The sequence below is a fragment of the Solenopsis invicta genome, chromosome 7 (genome assembly GCF_016802725.1).
Source record: "Solenopsis invicta isolate M01_SB chromosome 7, UNIL_Sinv_3.0, whole genome shotgun sequence".
Lineage (NCBI taxonomy): Eukaryota > Metazoa > Arthropoda > Insecta > Hymenoptera > Formicidae > Solenopsis > Solenopsis invicta.
Genome location: NC_052670.1, coordinates 16,808,805 through 16,832,610, shown reverse-complemented (window position 1 = coordinate 16,832,610; position 23,806 = coordinate 16,808,805). Strand labels below are relative to the sequence as shown.

At 32.2% G+C, this 23,806-nt stretch overlaps 3 protein-coding genes across 13 annotated transcripts in view; 2 read left to right on the top strand and 1 right to left on the bottom strand.

The window, feature by feature from the left end:
* The window catches only part of LOC105199686 (S phase cyclin A-associated protein in the endoplasmic reticulum), a 95,634-nt gene extending 91,716 nt beyond the window's left edge, over positions 1-3,918 (bottom strand). The window contains exon 1 of one of the 3 annotated variants that reach the window (XM_026138389.2): positions 3,763-3,918. Coding sequence is in view for 2 of the 3 variants with exons in the window: in XM_039451691.1 (XP_039307625.1) it covers positions 1,163-1,198 (36 nt within the window). In the remaining variant the exon portion in view is untranslated. Of the gene's footprint in view, positions 1-1,162; positions 2,069-3,762 lie in introns of those variants that run through there. The other 2 variants (XM_039451691.1, XM_039451692.1) reach the window with 2 other exon arrangements.
* A 116-nt stretch (positions 3,919-4,034) lies between these two features.
* LOC105199675 lies at positions 4,035-11,040 on the top strand. Of its 3 annotated transcripts, none has more exons than XM_011166866.3 (8): positions 4,035-4,306; positions 4,799-4,906; positions 5,002-5,067; positions 6,269-6,384; positions 6,551-6,826; positions 6,936-7,143; positions 9,656-9,876; positions 9,952-11,040. In XM_011166866.3, exons 1-8 carry the CDS (start codon positions 4,265-4,267, stop codon positions 10,931-10,933), a joined length of 2,019 nt encoding a protein of 672 aa, XP_011165168.1. In that variant the 5' UTR covers positions 4,035-4,264; the 3' UTR covers positions 10,934-11,040. The 3 variants fall into 3 exon arrangements, with proteins under 3 accessions (XP_011165168.1, XP_039307627.1, XP_039307629.1); XM_039451693.1 differs by having other exon boundaries at positions 4,260-4,387; XM_039451695.1 differs by having other exon boundaries at positions 4,296-4,410.
* Positions 11,041-14,686: 3,646 nt separating this feature from the next.
* Positions 14,687-17,982, top strand: LOC113003229. 7 transcript variants are annotated; one of them, XR_005575190.1, is made up of 3 exons: positions 14,687-17,608; positions 17,687-17,730; positions 17,813-17,982. XR_005575190.1 is itself a non-coding variant. In XM_026131815.2 (2 exons), the coding sequence occupies exons 1-2, from the start codon at positions 14,975-14,977 to the stop codon at positions 17,075-17,077; spliced, it is 1,794 nt and encodes a 597-aa protein (XP_025987600.1). In that variant the 5' UTR covers positions 14,687-14,974; the 3' UTR covers positions 17,078-17,982. The 7 variants fall into 7 exon arrangements, 3 of the variants coding, with proteins under 3 accessions (XP_025987600.1, XP_025987598.1, XP_039307623.1); XR_005575187.1 differs by having other exon boundaries at positions 14,687-17,353; positions 17,439-17,982; XR_005575189.1 differs by having other exon boundaries at positions 17,687-17,982.
* Positions 17,983-23,806: the final 5,824 nt, after the last annotated feature.

The following is a 23,806-nucleotide window of genomic DNA, read 5'->3' as shown; positions in this document are numbered from 1 at the left end:
ATTATAAAATAAATTAATAAATAAAATAATAAAATATTTTTATGTAGTGAACAAAAAAATAAAATTAAAAAGCTAAAATTGAACATTTCCACGTTATACGTTTCTTTTAGCACTCCATTAGTTATAGACATATGTATAAGATATAGACTTAGCATTACAAAGTATACAAGATATGGACAAAAAGTTCGTGCACTGAATATTTTTACCGATAAAGCAACACTGTAAGAATGCCTAGTGTGATAGAATATATTTATTGGTTTAACGTCTAAAGCGAAGCTTTATGAGTCATAAGTGCAAGTTTTTTTTTATTTTTCTACCAGTAAACACATGTTTTCTGAGCGATTGATGGAGCAAGATGTTTTAACCAAGCAAAGAATCAACATCAAATTTCTCATAAAACTCGATAAAAAAATCTCAGAAATTGTTGAACAAAAAAACAGAGTGAAAAATAGAAGCAGATTGGTGACTCTCGTAGCAAAAAAGATCGCAAAAATCGTTTAAAAATAAAAATCATGGTCATTGCTTTTTTTATATTCGAGGAATGATCTATCATGAATTTAAGCATTTATCGCGTAGAATATTTATTTATTTAAAAAAAAAAGTTATTTTAAAAATTATTCTAAAATTAATGTTATCAAAAACCCTATAAATTTTATGTTCTGTTATATTTATAATAAATGATTATCTTATAGCACCAACAAAATATTATTAAAGACGGCCGGCCATGGGTAATTTTTGTAACCGCTAAGTGGGCCTAGTGGGTTCGGAGGTAATTAAAGAGCGATAACATTATCGACTATAGATAAAACTTTGCAATTATTAATACAAATACCTATTTGAGTATTATATTATTAAAATCTTGATTTTTTATTATACAAATACTAAATACTTCATAAACAAGTATGCATACTTATGCAGTAACATATACAAGGTGTACCAGTAGAATCCGGACAATTTTCAAATTAAAATTTTCACCATATAAAAACTTGTGAGCCGGCAACTAGATAGCATTCAAGTAAGCCTCATTCATTAGGAACAAAAACATAACTTTGTCATGGCCGAGCTGGTTAAGCAGTGTCCAGAATATAACCGGAGAGCCATGCTTGTTGAAAATCTTCGCGCGGGACGTAACATAACCAAAATAATAAAGTTCTTCAATTACCCGAAATCGACGATTTACGAAATTACTTATCGCCATGCGGCTCGAAGAATCCAAACAAGGTTCTTATACGGCCACTTAGTGCAGAATCAGCTCTTCAAAAACACGAACATGTGTCAGAGTAAGAAATTTTGGCCTGCTAACAGCCCGGACTTTATCCGTTAGATTATTTCGTGTGGTGCGTGATTGAGCGACACTCCAACAAGACTCGACGTCCTAACGTTGTCGCTGAAAACCATTATTGAGGCATCGTTCGCGAGTATGGTGGAATTTTTGACAAAGGCATGCGCACGCTTCCGGCTCAAAATTGAAGCGGTCATCGAAGTAGAGGGGGGCTATATAGAATAAAATTGTTTTTTAGGAATGCCCTAACCGAAATATAAAAATATTTTTCATACAATTGTTATTTTTTATTAAAGTAAATGATTCTGAAAACTCACAATGAATTTGTCCGGATTCTATTGGTACACCCTGTATATTGCTTCAAAATTTCAATTCTTTTTGATCAGTTATTATCTCTGTGGCTAATTAAATTTATTGTTAGATAATAATATTAAAACTACAGTTTTTAATAAAAATTGAGAATTTTTGGGATATAAATACATAAACATATCTACGAAACATCAGGATAACAACAATCATAAAATTAGTACTATTATATTATCAGTTGATCATTTAAAATTTAACAGTTACACAAACTCCCGTAAGGCTGGCTATCTTTAATAGTATTTCGTCGGTGCTTACAGCTTCAGAATATTTAATTACACCAGATAAAAAATACCAATTTCTTGAATTTCATTTCAGTTAAAACTCTTATCAATTTGAGATACAAAACTACTTCGCAAGTATAATTGCAGACTAAATTTAGTAGTTGAGGAATAATATTAAATAAATGTTAAAATAAATATTTATTTATATCAATACTTTAAATCAATAATTAATATAAAATATATCAAATTAAATATAGGATATTGACCCGTATGTGAAAATACAACATTAAACAAAATGCCTTATAGATCATAGCTAGATCTTAATGCTGATATTTATTGTGTGATTTTATATATTTGAAGTACACAAAACTAGGTGCCGAATAATTTTCAGTCTTAAAACACTGTTCTAAAAATTAGTAATATCACAATATTAAATCAAAAATCAATTTAATAATAACTGATACTACTAAGCATCTAAATGCGAGAATCCTTTCGCCCCTTAAAAAACTGTAAAGAATTTATTGTCAAACGTGACACAGCCAGGATTAGAACCTGGAACATTCCGACTTCCAGGATGGATATTATGTCATAGTCAATTCAACCACTAAAGCATGTGGTGATATTTTTTGCAACAAATTCTTTAAAATATCAGCATTTTGTTTAATATTGCAAAATATATATTAAATTATTTTTAAGTAAATGTTAAATATTTTTTTATTATTACAAGTAAATTATTACTATAATATAAATACTAAATAAACTTTAAATATTTTCTCTAAAAGATTTCAAATGAATAAAATAAATATATAATAAACATTTAAAATACATTGTCTGCTAATAACATTTTTAAAAACATTGCTTATGTATTTAAACATCAATGTTGTTCTCAAATATTTCTTACTCTTCCTATTTCTACTGTTTCATATGAGAGAAGTTCTAGCAAATTAAAATTAATTAAGAATTATTAAAGATTGACTATCAGACAAGAACAATCTAGTTTTTCCTTAAATTTTAATTGAATATAATATTGTTAAAGATATTAATTATAATATCATAATCAATGAATTTGCTGAAATAAAAGCCTGAAAAATCAACACAATTAAATTCTTTTCATTCATAAATGTGAATTATCCTGTATACTTACATACTCAATATTTATAAATAAAATTTTTTTTAAGTATTCTAGAAAATGTCCAAGTATAGTTATGACAAAGGCATTTAAGAGTCTCATCCTGTGAATGATTTTGCATGTGATTACCTTTTATTCCAATAAATGAAGTACTGGAATAAGTAAAAGATATCAATACGTAAAATCATTGGTGGAATAAGATTTTTAATTGCCTTTGTCACAACTATATTTTGCAATATTTAAATACAATTATTGTATAAAAATGTTTTATTTCTCCCTTAAGAAAATTAAGGTATACAAAAATATATAAAACATTATCCAAGACACAGCTAGTCACTATTAGATACAAGATATTTTTTCATAAATCCTTATAAGTTTAAAACATGAAAAATTCTTTAAAATATTGTAAAATACCATAATTTTTTTCTATCAAGAAAAACTTCGGATATATATGCATAAATCAAGGTTTTTCGATCATCACATTGACAGCATAATAAAATGCTCTGAGACAGTATCACACGAGGTTATATCTCATCGTAACACAACGTACACACGAAGCTCAGAAATGAACACAGAATCAGCGTCTAAAAAGACGTTAACGTGATGACGTCGAGAAACTGCGACCCGTGCAGTCGCGAATCGCACGAAATCGCTACATATTACTTGATACTATTTGCCATTGACTTGAAATAATTGAAATGCCATTCTGTCAAACGCCGTGAAGTTCGATCTGTGTTTAGTACCGCAAATCACGCGCGACTCACCTTTCGATCCGACGAAATCACGAGAGATCGCTGGACAACCGCCCGCACCTCGCGCGACTACTTTTCGCGAGTGACATTCACGAGACGACGCATAATAACATCTCACGCGGAATCATACGTCAAAACGAGTAAACACATGCCTCACGAGCACTCACGAGTTTTACGGCTCTTCGTTGGTCGCACTGACACCTGGCCTGTTCTTTGCAGCTGTACTGGCTGCACTAGTTCATACTTTATCTTTCTTCTTCCAAGCTAAAGGGAAAAAGAAAACTATAAACTAGGGTAGCAAGTTCGATAAAACATGCATTGAATATGTTGATTTTTCTTCTCACATTCTCACGACTGTGATTAGACAATTTTTTTTACGATTTAACGTTTACTACATTTATTGCAACTTATTGTAAACAGGACTCAGGAGCCTGAGGCCATTTAAATGGAAAGCAGACAAGCAAAATGTGTATCTGCATTGTATTTATAGTGAATTGAAATAATAACAAAAAAGATGCATGCCATCAACGAGGAAGACGAGGATGTTGTAATACAAGTACGATAAATCCATTCATTTTTAAATTTGCGATGTATGATTTTAAAGTGATCACATTGCTATCCTAAACAAAGAAACAAGGTTATATTTATATTCGTGCATACGTATGTTCCATTACAATTTCGACAAACACTAAGGGCCACTTGCACCAACGCCAATTAACTTAATCTGCTTATTTTTCTATCGGAATTAATCAATCGCATTTGTCGTTAAGTAGAATTGATCTGAAATAACCAATCACCTTTGACCCTTAACCGGCAGTTAAGTTAATCGGCGTTGGTGCAAGTGGCCCTAAAAATACTAAGAGATTTTTTTTAATGTAATTTCTTTAAGTGTTTAATAATAGATGTATATTATTGATTGTCAAACGAGTCACAGGAATAATCATTGTTTAAGAATAATGAATATAAGTTTAAAATAATAGGTTAAAAATAATAGAAAATTATTGTAATTGATTAAGGATAATGAAAAATAATATCATCTACGTTACAGGGCAGTGCTCTTCACGAGCATCTTTCAAAATTAGGTTACACCGATTTTGAAAGTATATCTGTGTCCAGAAAAACGTATGACAAACCACAAAAGCATTATTTCAATCTGGTAATGAATTTTTATATTATAAAATATACAAGAGATTGACAAATTTTTGATAAATTGTATGTTTGTGATATGTTGTATCTTTCTAATTGTTCCAGGATATTAGAAACATAATAAAAAATATTTATTCAAAATTATTTTCTCTTTATTCTTGGATAACGCAGGTAATCTTTGCTTTGAATGGACTTATGTAATCATGCAATCTACTAACAAGGAATAACTATTCTGAACTAATTTGATTCTTCTTAAAATATTGTTAAATACAAAAATCAAACATATTTATTTTTTTACATCAGCCCAATTTGAGATTTAAGAAATAAAACAACCCTTTCAAGGTAACATTTATATTTTATTTCAAGTAATTATCAGCAAAACAAAATATATGAAAAAATGTTTTAGACAAGAATGTGATTTTTTATGTACAGGTATCATTCTATTTACAATTACCTTGATCTTGAAATTTTTGGACTTATGATTGGCATATTATTGACTAATTACTGTATTATAACAAAGCTGATTAAACCTTTATTAAGTGATTCAAATTAACCTAGGTAGAGTATGTTTTCCCAATAAGATTTAAACGTATATAATTTCTTATATTTTGTTTTCTGGTTTTAAAGTATTAAAGATTTATTCCATTTTTATTTTGTTTTATTTGTATACATTAAGGGATAAGAATCATTATGACAATGGAATTACCATTATATTAAATTAGCATACACTTATGGTGAAGTATAACATCAATAATATGGAATATAAGATATCCACATAGTTTTACATTAATTTTTTCTACCTGATTTAGGTAGAGTGGAAAATTAAATATTAATTTTATAATAGCAAATCTATTAATTATAATCTTCAAAAAATTTTTTGTATTATTTTTTAAACAAAGATCAAAATTGTTTTTAGTAATAAACTAATTATGTTTAATGTTTTATTTATGTTAAATTTATATTTTACATAAATAAAACATTTCTATGAAATATAAATAAAACATTATTTATATAAAATAATTATTTTATTATTAAAATGATAATTTCTCTATTTACAAATAATTATTTTATCTCTATTTAAGAAATTAAAATGCTATTTGAATTACGATCAATCCGATTTACGATTGAAGTCTTAGAACATAACTCTATCTTAACTAGAAAAATACCTACTGTTTTTCTAATTTTCCAAAAATTTAATATTTTTCAAAATACTTCCATAGCTTTGAAAGGTTATTTCACCTTTTAACTCTCAAATTGAGCCGATATAAAAACATAAGTGTTTTGTGGCTTTTTGTGTTTAATAACATATTTTAAAAAGAATCGAATTGGTTCCTTGTGAGTATAATTGATTGTTATAATTTATTCTTTGTAGGAGAAGAGCTTTTCTGAAAAGCAGTTGAGTGCTATTTTAAATGCGGAAACTTTGTTCAGCGACCATTTTTCTATGATTAACAGCTTGATAACCAAGTGCAATTACAATTCTAAAAAGTAATTATGTAATTTTTTAAATTATTACAGAGGCTATCATAAAAAATTGTAGTTTTTACAATTTTTTGTGCTGATATTCATGTAACAATTCTTGTTTTTTTATAAAATTTATAAAATATACAATTGATAATTAAAGTTGATTTAACAATGAAATTTCCGTTTACAGACTAACATTGCAACAATTAATTATGACTGGGACTATATTAATTTCGTCAACATACATTTCATTATGTGAACACAAAATATTGCCAGCATTATTAACATCGTCTGCAATCTGTTGTATCGGTTACATAAAATACTTGCGTTTTTATGCAAATAGAAATTTAAAGAATGTTATATTGTTGCAAAATGAACTTTTTCTTGTGTGTAAAGACAGTTTTAATATTTTACGACGTGATTATACAATGAAATTGGGTTTTGAAATGTGTCTCCAACAATTTTCGTAAGTGTATAAAATCTGTATAAATTTAAAACATTTTATTCTGTATGTGTATGTACAAAGATTTAGGTATAGATACTATTGTTATTTTATTTCTGCTTGTTTGTACTAGTCATTTCTTAGGTGATAAGTTGCAGTATCTGGAATCTTTGAAGACTAGTTTAATACAATTTATGGAAAATATTTCTTGTATATACTATAAATGTTCATTGTCAATTGCAAAACTGCTGCCACCAGATGCATTTGACGAAGAGTTATTCACAAAATTCGAACGTAACTCGTTTGAACTGCCTGATGAAATCGACTATCAAGCATTAAAGGTAAATAAATAATTCTAAAAATACAAGGGATGGACAAAATAATATGAACATTTAAAAACTATTTATACTATTTTACTAATAAGAGATCAGTTTACTTATTGTTTTTAAGGCTCCTGACTCAATTCCCAAGTCTGCATAACAGTGATAACTTAATTCAAAATAATGAAATAAAGAACATTGTATATACATATACAATCAATGCATAAATGAAAAATTGCATGTTAAAGAATTAAATTGTTCTTACAACATACAATGTTATTGTTTATTTTAATGCTACGTTTTTATTATATATTTAAAATAATTATAGTGTTAAAATATACCATACATAAGACTTCCATTTTGTTACAATTTTATATGTAAAACCAAATAGATATTTATTTTTGAAATCCTTCAAACGCCTTGTTTTCATTTTTAATTAGACACATTTCAATTCAACAAATGTAGATTATTTATTGCATGTGTGATCACCTAACAAAAGAAAAGTTATCAATATATTTTATAAATTTACTCTATCAATTAAAAATGCTGTTTTATCAAAAAGCATTTTTATTGCACATTTTTTTATGTATATTACAAGAATTTTTATGTTGTATTTTCTCACTTTTGATATCTGCATTTATTTCTCTACAAGTCAATAAGTGAACAGAAGTCTTAATACAAATTTTATCCTTGGAATAAAATCAAGAGATACAAGCCAGTCCCGCTTCAAGTAAACGCGCAGCGCGAGATTGCCTCGTGTTTGTACATTTTGATAATCGTTAATGGAATGTTATATTGTACTATTCTTTGAACAGAACATTTTTCATTTTGTTTATAAGTGATATTGAAAGATGTTTAATCTACTTCCCAAAATTGCTTTCTATTCTCCAAAACTTCAACATTTCTTCTAACAATCATAACTACTTGATTTAAATATTATCGAATCGTCATGAATAATTTTGGACAAAATAAGAGAAGCAGATTTATTCTTCAATATCTCTTAAGGGAATGTGTATACCTAGGCGGGTCAAAAACAAGGGTCTAACTTTGTCAATTTCTTATGAAAAAAATAATAAGAGAGAAGTTATATTTATTCCATTGTAAAAATAATACATTTTTCTATATTTTAAATTTGATTAAAAACATTAAAGTTTTCCCAAATCATATTTTTAAATGTTTATGGTGACTCTTGTTACTCCTACAGAATTTATCAGAAAGCAAAATGACATAAATCAAGGAAATCAGTGAAGTATCTAATTCAAGCGGGAGGAGGGGGGGGGGAGATGGTTTCAATAACTTACAAATATTTTAACTTTCTTGTTAGATGTATTGTAGCGTGCAACGTGAGCATCCTAATCAAATACTGTTTTTTTGTTAAATCACTTAAGAGGTAACACCACTATAGAGCTTCCAAAAATGCCTCTTTTTGATCATTTTTTACGGGAAAACGAAAACGGTAACGCAAAATCCGTTTTAAGTACCTTATTCTACATTAAAGTATTAAACAAAATTTTTTTGGCATTTTTTTATTATAAAATGGCGGTGACAAAGCTTGGCAATGATGACTTTTGGAAGGTGCCTTACTGCCGCACCAAAATCTGCTACAATTTTTGCTCTAGAACAAAAAACCAATTTTTTTTTAATTTTGTGTGTCATTAGCTAGCGAAGTAACTACGGAAATTAAAAAATAATTGTTTTTGTAAAAATGACACAAGTTTGAAGAAAAATATTTATTTTTTTGTGAAAAATTTTGCAGAAAATTGTTTTTAAAAAAAAAGTTTACAACGAAACGTAAAATCCGTACGTACTTCGCTGACAAATGTATTTTAGAAGCTACAGTTAAAATTTCAAGTAAATCGGTCAAGATTCATGGAAGTTATGAGTGCAGCAAGCTTAAAAAAAGTGATTTCGAGAAAAACGCTTTTAAAGTTTCATGTAACAGAGATAAAAATTTTTGTTTACCATTAATCTGCGATGCTTGCACCATACAATTGACCTTCCTTATTGATGTTTGCTTTTTCCTGATTCGTTTTGACCAATTTTAAAGAAAATTCACTGTAGGTAACTAATCCTCTTATTATTCTCAGAAAGATCTCTTCGCAAACGCTTCAAATCTTACCGAAAAATACGATGCTTTAAACTTCCAAAAATGATACTTAAGGATCTTTCTTTGCTTTTAGTATCTTATTTCTAAGATCTTAAAGCATCATTTAAGCAAAAAAAAAAGAACTGATTTTTTAAAAATTCTACAGTGGTGTTACCTCTTAAAATTTGTCAAAAATTAAAATATTTCTTTAAGTACTCTAAATTCTCTTTCTGGACATGGAATTCCGCACCTATGGAAACTTTGGGTATGGAGAGCTTTATACTCTCTATAGGAAAGTTTCCGTCTATGACAAGTTTTATAAAGTTTAAACAGCACTAGTATTTGATGTAGTTATTTTTTGAAATATTGCATTTAAATAAAATGACAGCTGCATATTTTATAATAACTCTTTTACAGCATATTTGTTATATTTATTACTTTTTGTAGAAGTTGTATCTTACCTATCTTCTGGTACAATCAGAAATGTTATATTTATTAGCTATTGCATATGATAGCAATACTTGGATATGTTCTTGCCAGAAGATTCCTGAAACGAAATTAGCTCATATAATTAAAACCTTAGCTAAAGAATTGACAATATACAAAATTAAATTATCGGAAAATATTAAGGCGTATCGTACTTGCAAAACAGAACCAGTTCGACATAAGTGAGTAAAAGACATGTATTTATAATATATTTATGTTTATTATCAAAATTAATATTATAAGAGATTTCTTATTAGGATACAGGATAGAGCTAAATGGCATGATCCAAGTGTCCAATTAGATTTGGCATCATACAAACTACAAGTAGCATACAATCAAGTTTTTTCAATATTTAAAGACATTGATGACTGTATTAACCATGATATGGGTATCAATAATGAAACAGCCGATATACTAATGCAAAAGTTGAATAGAGCATTCAAGGAGATCGACACGGCGAAAACTTTAGCAGAATTTGTTGTTCTGTTAATGGCAAAATCGGGATTCAGTGGCGTGAAGAATAATCAGTCTGCAGTCGATACTACGATAAATCAGAATCCCGATTTGCCAGTAATAATCGATTCAGATCCACAGATTCTTGATGAAGTATTTGAAGAGTATATTAAAGAAGAATATTTAAAATCGTTCGATGAAGATAAGGATGAATACTTGTTAGAGCAACAAAAATTGGATAAATTTTTAGCGAAAAGTTTCATGAGCGAATTGAAAGAAGCCTTAGTTGATAAACAGAAATCTATGTCGGAACGAGAGTCAAGAGCACTACAACGTATATATAAAAATGCATTAAGAGATTCCATATCGAATACCGAGGACGACAATTGCCAGGTTATACCTACACCACCGCCAATGCCTTCTTACTGCATATGGTCAACACCAAACAGCATTAAATCAGATTACAAGAAAGCAATTTCTCCTATTTATAAAATTAAAAATGATTTGTCTATCCAGAGAAAATCCGATGAGTTGAATAAAGAAGATGATCTTGTAAGAACGTTAAAACAAAAAAACATTTTTGATATACCATCCACTGAAATTTGTAAGAATAAAGATGAAGAGTCGGTTACATCTTTACCACAAATTCTTCTCGAAACCCAAGTCACGAAGTTGCCATTACCTTTTCTCTATGAGGAAACATTCATAGGAAGTGGCGAAAATTCTGAAGATGAAATCATAGATAGTGCAAGTGATAATAAAGAAGATAATGAAAATTTTCAATAATAAAGGATATAGATATTCGAGACTGATTAATTTTCTTCAACTTCTTTTTTTCGAACTCGTTTTAAAATTCAAATAAAATATTGAATATTTTTTTAATGATTATAAAAGATTGCATATTTACTTACCTCTATTTCTTATTTTTATGAAAAGCAAAAATATTTTGAAAAAAATACAAAGAATTAGCAAAAAATCAAAATATTTTATTGTCATACGTAAAACAATTTTTTCTCTGAATGTAGAAAATACATTGAAATTTAATTGTTGAGAATTTCCGAAATTTACAAATAATATTTATCGTAAAAATTATATGTAATTTTAATTGTTTGTTCACGCTTAACGTGAGATAAATCCATTTTAAAATAAAGTTAATTATCGAGTTCTGTCTTAAGAAGATATTTCTAGTTTTTAAATGTCAAGAAATTGATTATTTTGATGTTTTTTAATAATTTAAATTTTGAAAAAGAAAACATTAAAAGTAAAATGATTGCCAAAATTTCTATTAACGTAAAATTGTTTGCAAAATTCTAAATATGTTTTTAACCATTTTTAAAATATTTTTGATTATTACCACGATATGTTAACTAAAGTAACTGTACCTAATACCTATTTGCTGTTTTTTTAATAATAAAACATGATGAAGTTGAACAAATAACATTAGTATACATCATACAAGTTGTTAACATGATTCGTTTGCAACAATTGACTATACTTTGTGTATTTTATTGACAGTGAATCAAAAGTAGAATTTTCATGATTGTGTTTCTTATGATTATAATATTTTGAGAAAGTTACTGCTATCTATAAATATCAAGCGATAATTATTAAACTTCGCAATTCATATTATTGTAGCTTTATATTTATACTTTACAACATTGTATTTAATTTATATTTTTGTAAGTATCATAAGTTTTCAATCATAAAGTTTTACTTATAACCAAAGAAAGATAACATTGTAAGATAGAATTTAATAATATAGGAAACTTGTATAGAAAACTGCTATTATTTGTCATCGTTTTGACATCAAATGACATATTTGATGTTATTTTGATATTTAAATGACAACAAATAATAGCAATTTATTATAGAGGATCTTGATCAATAATGATGAGTACAAATATCGAGTGTATATTTTAGTACTCCAGATCATAAATTTTAATCTATTAAACTGCGTTTCATAAGCCATAATTTTAAGTGGAACAAGTTGATGTAAGTTAATTATTTATTTAATGGATTCTTAATGAAAATAATTTCTTTGTGAACTCTTATATGTTAATATATCAATTAACATGTCAATTATATTAATTTGTAAACTTATAATTGTAACATTGGGTCACTTTATTATCCATTTTTCTAATTTTTTATGAAAAAAGAAAAAATATATAATTAGGCCGTATTAAGTACATATGTACAATATAACTTAAATTTAATTGACATCCCTAGTAGCATTTTCTACAGGACAGAATCTGCGTGCAGTTAATTGCAGTAGAATTGAGTCAGATGTGCAGAAGATTATTCCCAAAAGAGCTATGTTGGCAGATTGCTAGCAGACTGCTTCAATATTCGTGCACTGTACTTGTATATGAACTGCTTGCAAAAACTTGGTACAGATATTGAGCTATCTTGAAGCAGATTCTTCCCGCAACTGCAGTCTGTAAGCAGTCTAGCAAAGTTCTACAGCAGAATGACATAAGATTCTTTTAACAGAAGTAGCGCGCAGATCTTGTGCAAATATTGCACAAATATGATCTGCAGATTTCTGTAAGTTTCTTACAACACAAATAGTGCGCAGATCTTGTGCAAATATTATACGAATATGATCTGCAGATTTCTGCAAGTTTCTTACAACAGAAATGACGCGCAGATCTTGTACAGATATTGTACAGATTCTGCTTAATCAGCAGCAGAAAGATCTGCTGCAAGGTTTATAACAATTTTGGAATGAAATGGATTTAACGAGTGAGTGTTAGTGCCACCGCTAGATGGCCACGCCGCGGAAGATTTTCTCGTGAGTCGAGTGCGGCCACAGGCGTTATGGCCTAGTTTACACCGAGCACTTGATACGCGTACTAACTCGTAACTTTCTATTAAATTATCTTACTTTCGACGATGCGTGTATATATGATACATATATTTAATTATCTCGATTCATATTGTACCAGCTTAGTATACTATTCTTTAAATATATAGCCGAAATTAAGATAATTTAATAGAAAATTACTAGTTAGTACGTATATCAAGTACTCGGTGTAAACTAGGCCTATATCTAGGCCTCACCGCGGCCGACTTCTCAGCTCCAGAGAGATTTTTATGAGCTCCGTGTTGTAACCTCGAGACGAATACGCGCTCTCATATTTTTCAAACATGATGTGTGTGTGTGGCGCTGTTCCACATAAAATTTTATATTTTTACATGTAAATAACAATTTGTATTGTTATTTAACCTTGTACACCCAAGGACTTTGATTCTGTCCATGGGGAAATTTTCCAAACTGAGAAGTCGCTATCTTTCTACATATTTACAGTTTATGATTAACGTAACGGCCAATAAGCTCTAGTTGTTTCATTAATCATGAACTGCGAGTATGTAGAAAGTGATGACTTCTCAGTTTGAAAAATTTCCCCATGGACAGAATCAAAGTCCTTGGGTGTACATAAATGAAATGTTTAATTCAAATTTAATCTGTTTTTAATCCATTTTAAGACTATACTAAAATATTCTGATGAAAGAATTTTACAAATCTTATTGCAACAGATATATATACAAATTTCTTGCAAGAATTTGACTGCAGAATCTTTCAGAAGAATTGAACAGAATGAGGAAGCAGATTATAACATCCTGTTGGCAGAATCTTTCAAGAATCTGCTGCAAGATTTACAGCAGTCTTGCAGAAAATAAAGCCTGCCGCAGACGATACGTTTTTTCTTACGGGATTGCTTACGTGCTCCTATACTGGCAGTCTTACGTGCTCCCGTACTGGAAATGGGTAGCTTACGGGCTACGCTACTGGCTCGCGTACTGGATTTTCGTAATAGATCGGCTGCGTTCCGATATACACTGCAAGTACTGAAAATCTATAGTTCACGTTACGTATACTATAGATTTTCAGTACTAGCAGTGAATTTCGGAACGCAGCCATCATGTCCTATTTTTCTTACGTGATTCTGTACTGGTTTATTGTGAAAGCCAATCAGGATGCAGTCTGTATACGTTATACTGGGTTATACCAGGTTATACTGTCGAAGTGCTGTCAAAGTTCAAACGTGAATTCACTTCGCAAACATGACGTCGTGCAAAAATGAAAAGACTTCAAAATAGTCCAAAAAAAGTATTTTATGTTTAATAAAGGCCTACTAATAGGAACCATGTTTATATGCGATAAACACACCAAATTACCATAATAAGCACAGTAAAAGTAATGGCTCTGGCAGACCAGCGCGATTTGCGACACGCGACGCGCGATTATCCAATAGGCGTACGTCTTTTCAAAAAATTGTAAACGCCTATTGGATAATCGCGCGTCGCGTGTCGCAAATCGCGCTGGTCTGGCAGAGCCATAAGGCATTAAAGAATGTATTGACTGTCGACTCCATAAACGTCGGCGATATTTATTTTGTTGTCGCAATTTTTCAATAATTAAAAATAATGCAATAGCAACTTTACGACAATGTACAGTTTGTGCCAGGTATGCCTGGGGTCCGATTCTAGGGTCCACGTTTTGTTCTTAGTTGTTTTTACGTTTATGACTATTATAAGTGGATGCTGCGTTAGCGATCATGAATGTATCGTAGTGTTAGTAAATTATGTTTTGACAGCCGGCCGATGTAACCTCAGTTTTAATTAGTGAAATCTCGGAGTGCCGTTCGGAACGTGGTACTGAACAGACGTGTTGCGATAGCTCTCTCTATAACCTAGCTGTGTCAGTAAGGCGTAGTGAGGCGTAGTGGGGCGAAGGCGGCGAGTGGTGATAAACTGAGTTGCTAATTAAAGAAAAATTTAAAATAAAATAAAATAGTAAAATCTGCATAGAACAAAAAGTGCACCATGACAAGTGTTCCCCCGACCGGACGGGGGAGCAGATTCAATCCGTATCTTAAGGATGACCTCAAGGAAATTGGAAAAGGAAAGAGACTAAAAGGATCTGCAACCAAGGAGCCGGGTACGAGCGATATCGTGTTGGAGACGGCAGTGGATCTAACATCGGAAGAAGATGAGAGTAACAACATGGAGAAGGAAAGGAGTAACAAAGAGACAGATCTAGTTTTAGGAATAGATAAGACATCAGATAGAGAAATTAGTGATATAGGTATTCCGATAACGGCTATGGAAAGCTTCGTCCAATCGAGCGACAAAGAGCAGGTAGGGGAAGAAAGATACAAAGAGGTACACACACGTATGGAATGTGATGATACGGTAGGTTCACAACAAACAGAGGATAGGTCAAATAATAAAAACAGCGGTAAATCAGATAAACAGGATACAATTTCGTATAATATAGAGTCAGCTAGTACAACCGGTATTAATATAAATCAGGAAAAATATGTAGTAGTTGATGGGAATTTAAAACCTATGAATGATATCAATAAGACTGAATATGAAAAACTGATTAAAGCTTTGAGTAATAGAATTGATAAAACAATTAAAGGTGAATGTAAAATTAAATGCAAAATCGAAAAAGAATATTGTACCCCGAGCAGGGGAAAAAACTGTGTTAAAATATCTTTATGGTGCAACCAGAATCGGGTTTGTCCAACTAGTATAAATATGATTAAATACAATATTGCTATACTTACCTTTAAAACTGCGAGCGAGGCTAATGCTTGTTTAGACAGGATTGATAACCTCTCTAATAAATGGATCCTGGGATTTATTGACTTTTCAGATTTATTTTACAGGGGTGTAATTACTGATTGGCCTTATGAGATTTCGGAACTATGGGAGAATATTGTTGACAAACAAGAAATTTTCAAAATTGAGAAGATGAAGAAGAGGGTTTGGGACAGCGACAGCAAGAAACACTTGTGGAAATTCACTGATAATTTACTTGTCACAATGAAGTATAAAGGTAACACTGGCAGGATAAGGGATAGTATAACAATTTATGACAGACTGCACATAGGTCTAAAACTAAGACCCTACGTGGAACCAGTCAGGCAATGTTTCAATTGTTTCCAGTTTGGACACTTTAAGGCCTTTTGCAGAAACAAAACGAAATGTATTACATGCGGAGACAATAGGCACGGAGATTGCCATAAATCAACAGTTTGTAGCAACTGTGAAGGAGATCATAGACCGACTTACAAAAGTTGTCCTGTAGCTTTAAAAAACAAGGAAATAAAGATAATTATGGCCTACAATAACATTTCTTTTTCAGAAGCTGCAAGGATGATTACAGATAGCTGTACAGATAGTAAAACTATAACATACGATAGATATACGAATCCTGCCGCGTGGCCCAGCATGGTTGACAGTAGCATGAATAAAGGGACGGAAGTTAAGATTTACGATAGAGCATCATCATCAACCGAAAATACTTTCCCTGTTAAATGGTCCAATACTGTGCGCCAAAATATAGGAAATGTGAGAGAGATAAAGAAGGATGGACATTCACGGAAGGAATACAATAGGAACAACAGCACAACGCCAAGTTTTCAAGAAACACAAAGACAGATTAGAATAGATAAAGAAAAGATTGAAGGGCAAAAACGTAGACAAGAATATGTGAATTATTATAAACAATTCAAAAATAACACAGTAGAGATCAGTAAAGAAAAAAGAGGGATAGCCCTTGGTCGGATGAACGAAATCGAGACAAGAAAAGAGAATAATAGTGGTTATGATAATGAAGAAACTACGAGTGTCTGGTCTTCTAACTTTGACTGGTCTCTACAAATTGCCAGAGACAAATGTTTAGTATCTCATGAATTTCGTAAGGATTTCTTAGAACTTTTAAAAAAATATAGCACTAATTCACCACCGGAGGGAGATGACTACGAAGAAGATCAAACTTACTTAGTGAATAAAATGAGTAAGGACTTGGATAGATGCCATGAGGATTTAGAGAGAGCAAAAAGAATAAGCATGGACGCCAGAAGAGGATTTCGGATGCGACAGAGTGAGAGGGAGTCAAATTGGTCTGATCTGTGATGGCGACTATACTTTTATGGAATGCAGGGGGTATTAACAACAAAAAAGCAGAGTTGATGAAAAATGCGTTAAATTACGACATTGTTGTAATTACTGAAACGAAGCTTAGTCGTAATAAGCCTTTGTATATTTCAGGTTTTAAAACCTATAAAAACAATAACGAAAATAATAGTGGAGGAGTGGCAATACTTATAAAAAATGATATTGAGTTTAAAACAATTGAAGATTGGAATATTAGATCTGATAATATTGAGGAAATCGGTATTAAAACGCAAGGTACTACCAGGAACTATAACCTTATTGCGGTTTATAGAAAACCATATGGAGTGGAATCAATAACTGCTTGGAGCGACTTACTCAGGTTTAAGGGAGTAGATGAGGACTCCATCATAGTAGGTGATTTCAACGCACACAACAACGCATGGAATTGTATCAATACCGATAAGAACGGGGAAAGATTATATTCGACTATGTTTCAACGGGATTACATTAACATCAACGATGATACTAAAACCAGGATAAACTATTATGGTCAGGTTGCATCAAATCTAGATTTAATTTTTACAAACAGGAATTTAGCGGACAAAATTAACTACCAACAACTTCCAGATGCTTGGGGATCGGATCATTACCCGGTGGATATTTATATGGATGTAAGATGTCTTCCTTATAGGAAACCTTCTAATAGAATAACTAACAAAAATACTAACTGGATACTTTATCGTGATAAAATAGAGACAGAAATAACGAAATCTCAAGAAAATATTAATAACCTATTAGAAAACAAAAGCCTGCAAGAATTATATTCTTGGTTCATTAAACTCATGAAGAGATATGCACTGATTGCATCTGACAAGGATCCAGACAAAATTAATATGACCAGAGAGAGAAAGATAAATAGTAAACATCATAATAACAATAGGCAAGAAGTCAGCTGGTGGGACAAGGATTGTGATTTAGCCAGAAGAGATAGGATTGATAAATTAAAAAAATGGAAACGTACGGAGGAAGTTAAGGACTTTGTCGAATATAAAAAAAGCCGAGCCATTGCTAGGAAGATTATTAACAAAAAAAAAGAGAAAACTTTATATCTTTTTGTAATAGTATTAATAGATTCACTAGTCTCTCATATGTCTGGAACACAATGAGAACCTTTAAAAGTGTTCAAAACAAAATTAATTGGAATACTTGGCAGCACAAAGATAGAGAGACCGAGATTAGAAATGCTATTGCAAACCTGGCACCTCCGTGGGTCGAGGAAAAAAGAGATAAAGAAGTTACAATTGAAAAGCAGACGCGGAACGAGATGAACGTTGTATTCTCCATGGACGAACTTCTTCGTGCCTTGAACATGATCAGGAAGGACTCATCTCCTGGGATGGACAATGTGGACTACTCGATGCTGAGACACTTATCTTTGAAGGGCAAACAAGTTTTGTTGGGTATATACAATATTATTTGGACTGAAAATGTCGTTCCAACAGACTGGTATACATACCAGGTTATCTTTATAGACAAGATCGGTAAGGACAAAGTTAGACCGATTGCACTCTCTTCATGTGTTTGCAAGTTGATGGAAAGGATGGTCAATGAGAGACTTATATGGTGGTTGGAGAGAAATAATAAACTCGACCCGCTACAAAATGGATTCCGAAGAGGCAAGTCATGCATGGAGAACCTAGCGAAGATGGTTGCGGATATCAAAAGTGCCAATATTGATGGTAATTACACCCTTGTAGCTTTTTTAGACGTAACATCTGCTTACGACAACGTTAATTTTAATATCATGATTGAGAAACTGAGAAAGGAGGGATGTCCTCTGGGTATATGTAACTTTATTGACGAGTGGTTGCAACCTAGAACTACTACTTTTGTTGTCAATAACCGTACCGTTGAAAAAAGAATGGTTTACAGGGGACTTCCACAGGGAGCGGTTCTCAGTCCTGTCTTGTATGCGTTGTACACAAATAAGATTACTCTGGGTGTGGCTGACTCGAGTCAGGTTGTGCAATTCGCGGACGATGTCGCAATTTACACTCAAAGTGGAGACAGATTTGAGAACAAACACAATCTCGAATCTGCATTACATAGTAGCACAAAATCTTGCAAAGATAAACTGAGACTTAGCGCCTCAAAAAACAAAGTTGGTTGAGTTCTCGAAATCTGGCTTTTGTGATAAAAATTTGTTTATTAATGTTAAACTTTGCAGAGTGTACAATGACCCAGGGGCGAGATTCCTCGGAATATGGTTGGACAATAGGCTAAAATTTGAAAAACACGTATTAGACATTAGAGGCAGAGTTAATAAAGCCAATAATATTATGAAATATCTTAACGGTATATCTAGAGGCGTGGAAGTAAATACCGCCTTAATGCTGTATAAAAGTATGGTAAGGTCAGTGTTGGATTATGGTTTGTTTATATATAGTCCCAATATACATTCTCTGCAACTTAATCTCGAAAGAGCTCAATTTCTTGGAATTCGTACGGCCCTGGGTTATAGGAACAGCATTCCAAATAACGTGGTTATTGCTGAATCTAAGGTTGTTTTATTAAGAGACAGAGCATTGATCTTGGCTAAAAATTTTTGTAGCAAAGTTTACAAATATGGAGAAAATTCGATTAAGTATAGTTTAGACAAATTGATAAACAAAGAAATGATGGCTAAATATAGAAACCCAGCATTTAACAAAAGTGTTTTATGTGAAGCTTGGGAACGTGTTCGACAATGTCGTAATAAACTAGGTAGTGGAAGGAACACTTTTGAAATTTGGGACCTCGAATACAGCACGATTACTAATTTGATTGACGTGGATTGCGACATCGGAAGGAGGTTAGTGGGACCAAATCGTAAGAAAAATGACTGTGATATTAGTCTTATTAAGGGTTATGTACAAAAAGACTTAGAATTAATTAAGGCAGTTAAGGACAAATACAACTTAAAGGATAGGACTCTTATAATGTACACGGACGGTTCGAGGTCGCAGCAGTCTGTCTCAACAGGAGCAAGTGTGATTATAGAAGAGAATGAGGACGGTTATTATTTTAGTCTACCTAAGGAATGCTCCATTTTCACTGCCGAGGCTGCTGCTATCTCGACCGCACAAAGGATTGCATTTGAAAAGATCGAGTCTTTCGATGGTTTGGTGATTTTCTCAGATAGTCTATCGGTATTACAAGCGATAAATAATAATATGATAAATGTATATCGTAATAAATACGTATTAGAAATCATTAGACAACATACGCGATTTAAAGATATGTACAATAAGAAAGTTATTTATGTATGGATCCCGGCCCACGTCGGCTTTACTGGCAATGAGTTAGCTGATCATTTCGCAAAGAAGGGAGCTGAGGAACCCGCAGAAAATGATTTTGAAGTCCCCATCAAGGATTTTACAAGTATATTCAAGGAAGAAGCGTGGAATAATACTCAATCTAAAATAGTTAATGAGTCCAGATTTAAAGGAGTTTTTTATTTTAATAACTTTTACAATGGCACCAAAAAAAGTCCATGGTTTAGTGAATGGAACACGGAAAGATACTTCATAACATTAATCAATAGGCTGAGATCCAATCACTACAATTTAAACGAATCACTGGCAAGAAAAAATTATATCGAGAGTGAGAGGTGCGAATGTGGGTATGAGACGGAGGACATTGATCACGTGGTGTGGCGCTGCCGTAAGTACGACGAACAAAGAGCGAGGTTAGGTGAAATTTTATGGAAGAAACGTCTCGAGAAAGTGGAGAGCATTTGCGACATTTTAAAGAGGGAAGACTGGAAGAAATTCAGATTCATTTACGACTATATTAAAAAAGTGAAAAGAGTTATATAGAATTAGGACTCGTGAGTACGAGACTTAGACTGAATATAAGGCACTCAACACCGCCGCCTTTGCGTTGAATAACCATAACAACCGGTTCGGTTGGGTTGAATACGCGTGTCCTGGGGGATACAAAAAAAAAAAAAAAAATCTCAGAAATATTCCAAAGCTTAATTAAAAAGAAGCGGATCAAAGCCTTTGATAATTATCGTTACAAACACTGTTGACTATCCTTACATTTATTAAAGAATACGGTAATGTCTCACACCAAGTCTTATTATTACCTGTAATCGTCAGAAAAACAGCTCACAAAGTATATTTTCTTATTGTCAAATAATAACATTTTTTATTTTCAAAACTACAACTTATCTGATATATCAAAGGCTTCGATCCGTTTCTTTTCAATTAAGCTTTGGAATATTTTGGAGATTTCACCGATCAAAACTGAGGTTACATCGGCCGGTTGTCAAAACATAATTTACTAACACTACGATACATTCATGATCGTTGACGCAGCATCCGCTTATAATAGTCATGAACGTAAAAACAACTAAGAACAAAACATGGACCCTAGAATCGGACCCCAGGCATACCTGGCACGAACTGTACACCCAAGGACTTTGATTCTGTCCATGGGGAAATTTTCTAAACTGAAAAGTCACCACTTTCTACATACTCGCAGTTCATGATTAATGAAACAACTAGAGCTTATTGGTTGTTACGTTAATCATAAACTGTAAGTATGTAGAAAGATAGCGACTTTTCAGGTTGAAAAATTTCCCCATGGACAAAATCAAAGTCCTTGGGTGTTGCAATAATTTCATCCATCTCATCTATCTCATCCATATTTAAGCGTGCCGCTTCTATGAAACAAATTTCAGTTGCTCAGCCCGTACGAAAACTCACACCGTGTGAAGCCACGGCCAGTAACACTGCCAGTACCATTGCCCGTACGGTAGCAAGTAAGAAAATTCAGTTAGAAATCCAGTAAGAAAAAACGTATCGTCTGCGGCAGGCTTAATTGTTACTAGGGATAGAGAATAAACTTTTCTTGTGCGCACTGATAACAGCGCTGACTCTCATTAGCCTTCACAAAATTTTTCATTTAACTTAAATGTGGTATTTTTCAGAGAATGGAAAATTACTTTTTAAAAGTAACTCATTACCGTTACTTGTTACCAAATTAAAAAGTTATGTAACTGTAATACGTTACTCGTTACTGATTTTTAAAAGTAACTTAATTGTTATACATAGAAAGTAATGATTTGTTAATTTTTTGTTGCTTTTTTTAATTTTAAAATTAGATTATGTTTAAAAATTTTTATATAATTCTAAACTTACAGTTTTTGAAATAAATAAAACTATAAAAGTTATATGGTGGATTACGATTTCATGTAGAATTCATTAAATATAAATTCGATAAACTTTTATTAATGCCCGCACAGCACGTAATATTGCTGCAATATGTTGTAATATTGCGGTAATATTACAAGAATATATTACAGCATTATTGCTATAATATTGATGGTGAGATGTTCCTTTCTTACTCGCAGGAATTTGACGAAATCTGGCTGATGGTCAGTCTCTTATTATAGGATCTCTAGCCAATCGCGTACAGAGATGCGTTTGTGGAGAAAGTCCGCTTCTAACCTAACCTAATCTCCATTGGAGTGGGAAGCATCGGGTGACACTCTTTTGGACACAGCACGATTGGACACCAATCAATCATCTTGACTTATCTAACCAAACCAACGGAAAAACTCTAGGCATCGGCCGCTGTGAGTGGTGGTGTCCAATCGTGCTGTGTCCAATCGTGCGCACCCCGAAAGCATCCATTTGCGCACAGTACTATTGCACACAGCCAATCACAGCGGCTGGTGCCTAGTGATATTCTTCTGTTCAAGCGCTGTGAGTGACTTGTGTGCAATAGTACTGTGCGCAAATGGATGCTTCCTTATTGGGGTCTCCGTAAGAGCCCACTGACGTCGCTTACACAATGTTAGAGCGATATTACTGAGATGTTGCAGTAATATTCTTGTGACCATTTTTTGCGGACATAATATATTGCAGCAATATTAATATTTCAAAGCGGACATAATATATTGCAGCAATATTAATATTTCACCCATCCAAGTCGCGACCCCGGTGAATGTTGTTTAACCTCTGTGATCGTTGCGAATTAATCCCTTGAGGGATCACAGAGAACGAGATTTGATAGCGCACAGTGCAATAGCCCACCAACCAATCATCTTAACTTATCTAACCCAATCAACGAAAACACTTTAGGCATCGGCCGCTGTGAGTGGTGGTGTGCTATCGGGATTTGTCCGAAAAAATGCGTGTTCTAAAAATTATAAAAAAAAAAAACAGGACCGTCAAGTACAGTCGTGAGCTAAAAGGTTGCAACACATTTTCTTTGATGGTTAGATGGTTCGATGATTAATTGATTGGATCCACAGATAAGAACCAATGACGTTTGCCATTTGATGAGCAAGTCTACATTCTAAAAACCATCGAAGAAAATGTGTTGCAACCTTTTAGCTCACGACTATATGTACAGTCGTGAGCTAAAAGGTTGCAACACATTTTCTTCGATGGTTTTTGGAATGTAGACTTTCTTATCGATCGGCGAACGTAATTGGTTGGATCCACAGGTAAGAACCAATTACGTTGGCCGATCGATGAGCAAATCTACATTCCAAAAACCATCGAAGAAAATGTGTTGCAACCTTTTAGCTCACGACTGTACAGTCGCTTGCATTATAGTTGAGACACATTTTCTTCGATGATTTTTAGAATATAACCTTGACTGCGTTTAGTAGACTCAACATGTTGAGATATTCTTCTAGATCATCCAATCAGACTTTTAGATTTAGAAGAATATACCAATAACAGCAAGCGC

What these genes read in the sequence shown, in the direction of transcription:
- LOC105199675 (XM_011166866.3), top strand. Translation starts at nt 4,265, where the DNA reads ATGCATGCCATCAACGAGGAAGACGAGGATGTTGTAATACAA. An exon ending in TTTATTCTTGGATAACGCAG is followed by an intron (nt 5,068 to 6,268) that starts GTAATCTTTGCT and finishes TATTCTTTGTAG; the next exon opens with GAGAAGAGCTTTTCTGAAAA. An exon ending in ACAGAACCAGTTCGACATAA is followed by an intron (nt 9,877 to 9,951) that starts GTGAGTAAAAGA and finishes ATTTCTTATTAG; the next exon opens with GATACAGGATAGAGCTAAAT.
- LOC113003229 (XM_039451689.1), top strand. Translation starts at nt 14,975, where the DNA reads ATGACAAGTGTTCCCCCGACCGGACGGGGGAGCAGATTCAATCCGTAT.